The sequence below is a fragment of the Ailuropoda melanoleuca genome, chromosome 14, assembly GCF_002007445.2.
Source record: "Ailuropoda melanoleuca isolate Jingjing chromosome 14, ASM200744v2, whole genome shotgun sequence".
Taxonomy (NCBI): Eukaryota; Metazoa; Chordata; class Mammalia; order Carnivora; family Ursidae; genus Ailuropoda; species Ailuropoda melanoleuca.
In genome coordinates this window covers 68,557,767-68,565,406 of record NC_048231.1, presented here as the reverse complement: position 1 = coordinate 68,565,406, position 7,640 = coordinate 68,557,767, and the positions used below count along the sequence as shown (strand labels likewise).

The following is a 7,640-nucleotide window of genomic DNA, read 5'->3' as shown; positions in this document are numbered from 1 at the left end:
ATAGACTGTTAAGCATCTGAATGCATAATGATGTTCAGAATTTCCAGGTTTCAAAGTGACAAGTACCATCGATCACAATCTCCAGTACACACATTGTCTTACTGACTCAACTCAGTGGCCAAAAATCCCTATTCCATCCCTTCGATGACAGATGTGTTCATACGCCATCCTCAAATTTTAGATTCCAATTTTAGCATACCTCCAGGTCCTGATTTAATTTAGAAGAGATCTAACCCAATGTTTTCAAGCTTTCCTTTTTAAATTTTAGAGGATTTTAAAGTCCCATCAAGTTTGGAACTCACTAACAGTTTAGGTATGGTCAAGGATTGAGCCAAATGGCTTTGCTGTGTTTCTCAGACTTTCCCATTATGTGTTATACCAAAAGAAGCCAACTTCTGCTATTCGGTGTCTGATATTCTATTTTAGTGATGGGGTATTAGTTTATATAAAATCAATACCTAAAGATAAAGGTTTTTCCTTTCGGGGGATGGACGAATGTGGGTAGAGGTGATCTCATTCATTCTTATGGCTTTAAAATTCCTGTATTTATATCTTCAGCCCAGACTTTTCTCTGTAGTTCAAGCTTCTATATTCAAATGCCTACATGAACAACTCTCCTGGTATTTCAAATTTAACTTCTCTGAAATTAAATTCTTCCTGCCTCTCCACATCAACCTACTTCTGCTCCTACCTCAGCCTCCAACTCCAATCTGTTCCTCCTCAAACATCCCTCTCTAAGTCAATGGCCTCACAAACCATACTACAAAAGCCAGAAGACATATGGTCATCCTTGACTCAATCTTTTCCCTCACCTGCCACATGCAATCCATCAGCAAGCCTTCCACTATCTTTCATACATATCTGTCATCCATCACTTCTCTCTACCTCAACTATTACCTTCCTAATCAATCACCATGATACCTCACCTAAGCTATGGCAACTACTGCAAGTTTCCTAACTGGTCTTCTTTCTTCCATGTTTGTTCTCTTCCAATCCTTTCTTTTCAGAATGACCAGTGAAACATAAAAATCCATATCGCATCACATAATTCTTCTGCTTTAAATACTTTATTAATTTTCTGCTGGATCGAGAATGGAATGTAAACTGTTTATCATGGCAAGCGCTGTTCTGCAAGATCTGGCCACAGAAGACTACTCAGACCTCCATCCCTATACTCGCCCCTCCAAGCTCAGTAAGCTCCAGTTGCATTGGCCTTCTTTCTAGTCCTCAGATGTGCCAATAACTCTTGCCTTAGGACCTCTGTGCTGTGCTGTAGTTTCCCTTCCTGGTCCTCCAGATGGTTGATCCCTTTGTATCCTTCAGGTCTCATGATAAATGTCACATATGCAGAGAATCTTCCCTGAGTTACCAAGTCCCTCTCCTCTGCCACTGTTTTCTATTACAGCACCACTTTCCCCCTCCTAGCATTCACCTCAAGTGCTATTTGCTTCCTGTTTATTGTGTTTTCCTGAGAAAAATCTAAGCTCCATTAGATGAGTACAATGTATATATACATGTCTTGTTGACTACTTGAGCCTTAAAGCCTATCCAAGTAATTGATGCTCAGTAAATATTTGTTGAATAAGCATAATTATATGATGAAGGCTTTTTTATTCTTTGAACACTTATTTTATGATTACAGATTATATGTTGCTTGGACTATAACATTTTGCTGATGAATATGTGGTGTTGCATAAATACTTGTGATTGATATTAAAATATAAGTTTCTAAATTTTTCAAAATGTCGTACACAAACCGACCCTGAAGTTAGAAGAAGTTTTACTTTCATAACAAAATCATGTTGATTGCAGATGAAAATTTGGATTAGCTTTAATTAAAATATTATTTTCTGATAAAACATTTTCTGATTTCCTCTCACTATAAATAGAAGGCAGAACCCTGGGCAGGGATTAGGAATTGGTGCTTACATATGGGGGTGAAGAGGCACTTTTCTGGGGGAGATAAGCTTTTAGAGAGGCAAATCTGAAAAAGTGTCTTGGGGGAAATACCAAATTAAATTCCAGTCAGCCTGTCACATGAATCATATAGTTGAAGGAAAGGGTCAATATGACCCTCCAGGAGGAGCTGGGAAGACCTGGCTCTAGAAAAATAAAAAGGAGAGAAATGAGTCTAGAGTGAGTTGCTGAAGCAGATTTTAGATTTTTGTCAGGTGCTTATGCTCTTAAGTAGGAAATATATGGTTAAAAAATATTGATTTAGATTGCACAATTAATAAAGAGAATAAGTAGAGAACAGAGTACACCTTGGTTCCATTGGAGGCAAGAGAATCTTCATGGCTCTGAGAAGCTTGACCCTTAAAGTCTTGGGACTCTATGTCTTTAGTCCAATGTGAATATTCTTTCAATAGTGAATTATTTACCTTTTCTTTCTAAAAAAAAAAAAAAGCATCTTTATAATCACTTAATTTGTGTGTGTGTGTTGTTTTGTTTTGTTGCTTGTATACCAAATCTAGTTAATACAGCTGGGGGTAGGTGACATATTAGCTTATATTCTATGAGTTCTTTATGTCTAAAGTGTTTTAATTTCCATACACTAGAATACCAAGTATAATCATAAATATAATGAACACAGTACATGGTAAGGCCTTCGTATGTCCTTGAGAGGGAATGAACTTCATCCAAATACCGTCCAGCAAAAGCCACAGGAATTGCCAAGGATTGTGCTTCCTGCTTATTTCTTCCTTTCCTCTCTTTCTCTTTCCTTTATTAACTAACTCAATATCTATTTTTTAAGCACTTATCGTGGGCATTGTTCATTGTGGTGGAGTTACTTAGAAAACAAGAAAATATAGACTCTCAAGGGTCTTCCAACTAAGATTCTATCTGAACAGTCAAACATACTCATGTGAAACTATAAATATAGTACAAGGAGTGGTGTAGTTCATTTAATCTAAAACAATGTTTTAGACTATAGGTTGCCAGGCATCATTTGCTGCTTCATAAATTTATTGGGTTAGGACTACACTTTAGCAAATTGTAAAGACAATAATAGGAAAAGATCGGGTAACTATCAGTGTGTGTTCCATGTAATAAAATATGTTTTCTCATAACATTTTTGGAGGACAGATGTATGAATGCACTGTGTGTCAATGTAATGTATATGTCTTACTATGAGACAAGGTTAAAAAAATGGATAAAACACTTATCCAGAAGAGTTTAGAGACAGACTGTTTTAACTTGAGTAGTCAAGGAGAGAAGGCTTTATGGGCCTGAAAGTACTTGAATGAGACTTAGAGGAGATGAGATGACTCTTCAGATGAGCTACCAAAAAGAATTCAGAAATTGTGAATTAAGTTAAAACCATAAGAGAAAGTGAACTCTATAGAACCAGCTTACTCTTGAATGAATTGACCACTCTAGAATCAACTATAATTCCAGAATCTTCTAGGAAACATTTAACTAATATACAACACAATCCAGATCTCCCAACTTGGAATTAATTATCCTCTCTGATGCCACAAGGTAAACTTTTAATAGTGTTCCTGTGAGGTATACCACACAAGGGTGATTCAAAATATGCTTCTTTCCAATTCCTTAGTCCACATATCTGATATTGAAATTTTAAAAAAAATGCGAAAGACCTAAAGATAAATACCTAATTTAACACATTTAAGGTGTTTGTTCTTTCCTGCCTCCCCATCACCCTTCTATTAGATCCACTTGTGACTTCTATTAGCCAGTGGACTTCTGAGCTCTACTGGTCTAATATTTCCTGGGCAAAAATTCAAGGACTCAAGACAACTGATTTATTTTAGCATTTTTTTTAAATACAAAAGAAAGAAATAAAAAGAATAAAAGCAGTCCGGGTGGCCTCTAGAGAAGGGTAGCTGTTGTTGCAGGAATCTTGCAAGTTAATGAGAATTCACCCGGGACTCAAGAGCGACCGAGAGGGGAGAAAGGAGGAGACGGGGTGGGGGGGGGGGGATAAAAACTCTTCCTTTGCAGCTGGCCCTCTCCCTCATTTGTTGCTCCAATAAGCAGTAATTAGGTCCTGAGCTAATGGTGTCAGCTGATCTGCTGTTTTTAGGCTAGACCCAGAGGAATCTCCATGGAAACCCTGCTGGAGTCGTCCCCCCACCTGGATGCTGAGTGCTCCTTTCCGCCACCTGGCTGCCGCCGCGCCCGCTGCTACCTCCTCCTGCCTCTAACCTGCAGCCTGCAGCATGCGCACTGCCCCCGGGATCCCTAAATGGGACAATTCTGCCCGTGACGTCAGCGCCCAGCCGTCTCCACAGAAACTTTTGTCCCATTGGCCAATCAGAGAGCTTGGAAGGGGCCGGGGAGGGGGGGTGGGGAGGAGAGGGGAGTGGGAGGGGTGGGGGTGAGGGGAGAGGCGAGAGGTTTAGTGTGTGGAGCTGCTCGCGCTCCGCCCGGGCTGTCAGTCCCGGCTCCAGCCGCCGCGAGACCTTCCCGGAGACGCGCGCACACACAGCGCACCCCCCGCACACCGCACACCCTCGCTCCCTTGCTCACACACACGCACACACTCAGCCTGGCCGAGCAGGAGCCACTGACCATTTTGCAAGTGCCGGGACCAGCTGCGGCGCAGTGGGTACAAACACTCCGCGTTCCCATTCGGGGCTTTCGTCTTGGAGACGACGACGAGGGGCGAAGGTGGGCTAGGACGCGGACCAGGCGCGGGGCACTGGTCGGGCCGCCTTCCTGGCAGAGCCGCCTCCCGGGACGGGCGAGGGCCTCCGCAGAGAGTAGAATAAAGAGGAGCGGCCGCAATCGCAGCGCGAGGAGGATGGGAACTCCCCTATTTCCAGCTCTGTAACAAACGGGTGGAAATCCTGAATGGAGGAGCTGCTGATTTCATTTGCTTGAGAAAATCGTCCAGAGGAACTCATATTTGGCTACTCTGAGCAGTGGAGGGGTGTCCATGACGTGGCAGGGGGAAAATAGACATACGAAACCTCCTGTGTGTACTGCAAACTGTAACCAAGCAAGGGGGAAATAATCTCTCTATATATTTTAATTTCATGCAAAGGGTTTTAAGCATCTGTATTATAAACTTACTTCTATGCCTTGTACCCAGTTCAGCAGAAACCAGAGGAGTCCTGTCTGGGGACCCCATCATTATCCGGGAGACCCGCCGCCAGCGGCCTGCCTTCGTTTACCCACATCCCCCTGGAACGGATATCTGTTTGGGGTACCACAGTCTTTCCTATAGAACTATGGCCAAATATCCATGAATGTTTTGCTAATTCTGGGACTTAACTCCTGGAACCTACCTGCAGGGCTGGAATTTAGCCCAAATGCATATGAAGAAATGACATTTTAAACCATTTTAAAAATACCTTAAAGATTTCCTGTGTAGCAGGATTTGATAGGCTTAACAACATGACAGGTAAGAACTTTCTCTCTTTCTAGTCCCTGAACGCCCCACGCAGGGAAGGCCGAAGCGGAACGGGACCCTGGAGGAAGGAGAGCCAGGGGAGCCTGGGTGCCCTTCGGGGCTCGCAGGCGCTGGGCCCGGCAGCTGCTTTCGAGAGAAGCTCAGCCCTCGCTTCCTGGACGGTGGGGCCAGCGGCTGGGGAAGCTTCTGGGGCGCGCTCGGGGAGGCGGCGCAGCGCTGCACCTGCCCTGCCCCGGACACAGCCCCGGGGCGAGGCGTCCAGGGAGCACCCCAAGTCGATATTGGGATTTTTAATAAACCAAGGAATGGGATTTTAATTATTTAAACCCAGTTCCTCTGGGCCAGATGCTGTTGGGATGGTCCTAGTCACACAATATTAAAGAGACCCATCACCAAGAGGACGAGAAAAGCGTCCGAGACAAGCGTCCGAGACATCCGTTGCAATTACGAATGAACCAGAGACTTGGTAGCACAGGGCACTGATTGCTGGTGCCCAACCGGACCCTCCTCCCCTCTCCCCATTCCTCCCCCCCACCCGAGGCAGGCTCCGGCGGCGGCCGGGACCTCGCGTCCCTGCATCGTGGCCGGGGCTGCATTTTTCATGAGCCCGGGGTGAACAGGTGCGAAGTGCGCTGGGAGCATCCGGCCGACGGCCGGGAGCGGGGAACATGGAGAGCGAGCGCGACATGTACCGCCAGTTCCAGGACTGGTGCCTCAGGACTTACGGGGACTCAGGCAAGACCAAGACGGTGACCCGTAAAAAATACGAGCGGATCGTCCAGCTCCTCAACGGCTCCGAGTCGAGCTCCACGGACAACGCCAAATTTAAATTCTGGGTCAAATCGAAGGGCTTCCAGCTGGGCCAGCCGGACGAGGTCCGCGGGGGCGGCGGCTGCGCCAAGCAAGTGCTTTACGTGCCGGTCAAGACCACGGTGAGTGACTCGCCTTCCTCTGTTATTTGTCTACGGGAGCAGCCGGCGGGGAGGGGAGAGAGAAGGGGGAGAAAGGGGGAGCCGTGAGCCACCGTTGGCTCGTGTGTCCCCCACCTTTCTCAACCCCCTCCCCAAATCGTCCCCACTCGCATTAGCCAGGCGCGTCTCCCCCACGGTGGAGTCTTTGTGGTCCTTTATTTTAAAGCGGCAGCGCACCTCCAGAGCTCACCGCCTTCCTCGCCTCCGGGCTCCTGAAACCGCTCCTAGAGCTTCCATCCCCGCATCGGGCGGCCTCCTGCGTCCTCGGGTTGGGCCATTGTCCCATGTCTTCGCTGGGAGCCTGGCGCGTGTCCCGCTTTCGCCACCAAGCATAAAGGCCACGCTGGAACCCCAGACGCACGCTCTGATAATAGACGATTCTGATCAATCGTCTACAGTGTCTCCTAATTGGCACAAAGCCCGATTGTGGCGCTAGTCGGAGATGTGGGGTCCCNGGGGTCCCCCCCCCCCCGCCCGCCCCGGACACTATCAGGTTTTATTGTTAGACCGCCGCCTCGGAGACACCGGGCTATCCCATCTCCTTGATCACTCCCAGAGATCTTGCCACGACTATTTCGATTGTAGATAAGGTCCTGGAGATTCCTCCTCCCCGCCCCCCATTCCCTTCCTCACTTCCCCCTTTCACAAATAAAGCCGCAGCTACATGATGAACAACAAAGAGACATGGGTTTGGGCGCAATCAAATGGTGTATGTGTTTGTTCCTCGTTCTGGGATAGCTCTAGTCTCATGGCCACAAAGCTCTAAGCCCAGGCGCAGCAAGGTACTGGGCGCTGAGAACCTAGTGTATCTCAGCCTCTCAGGGCAGAAGCCTGTGAGGTTGGGGAGCGGCAGCAGCATCTATTTCCTTTTTAAGAAGATGGGAACTGTGGGCTACAAGTAGGATTGCAGATCAGATCCATAAGACCTCTTTCTTCGTCATGCTACGGTGGGTACTCGCCTGGAGTAGGGGTGGGGGAGGGTTTTTGGCATCCTTTGCATTTTTGCCTGGCTTTGGGGTTCCTTGAGCATTTGCTCCTTTTCCTAACCCCCCGCCCAACCCCTTATTGGCAACTGTTTCCCCGTGCAGTATTCCTGGAGGATGCTAGAAAGGAGATGTCTTGCAAGCTATTCTTCTGTCTCAAACGGAGGTATATTAAATTGGAAATATGTGCATGAAAGGTTTTTCAGAGGACTATTTGGAGGACTCCTTCAGGTTTGAAAAATAGTTAATGGTTTCTCGAGATTAATTAGGGATAGTTGTTTGAAGGAAGTATATTTCTTTTGGAAT

The 7,640-nt window shown here is 46.5% G+C and overlaps 1 protein-coding gene and 1 long non-coding RNA gene across 11 annotated transcripts in view; one reads left to right on the top strand and one right to left on the bottom strand.

Annotated features, from left to right (window-relative positions):
• Window positions 1-4,653: 4,653 nt before the first annotated feature.
• LOC117796042 lies at window positions 4,654-6,795 on the bottom strand. The gene is made up of 3 exons (XR_004620376.1): window positions 6,529-6,795; window positions 6,106-6,342; window positions 4,654-4,792 (listed from the first exon to the last, which is right to left on the bottom strand). It is a non-coding gene; the product is annotated as an uncharacterized LOC117796042 (long non-coding RNA).
• Window positions 4,790-7,640, top strand: part of NOL4 (nucleolar protein 4) — a 388,522-nt gene continuing 385,671 nt past the window's right edge. For 7 of the 10 annotated variants that reach the window (XM_002917597.4, XM_002917596.4, XM_034642861.1 and 4 more), the window contains exon 1: window positions 4,790-6,312. In XM_002917597.4, the coding sequence (XP_002917643.1) occupies window positions 6,049-6,312 (264 nt within the window). In that variant the 5' untranslated portion in view covers window positions 4,790-6,048. Of the gene's footprint in view, window positions 6,313-6,974; window positions 7,299-7,479; window positions 7,501-7,640 lie in introns of those variants that run through there. The other 3 variants (XM_034642867.1, XM_034642866.1, XM_034642869.1) reach the window with 2 other exon arrangements.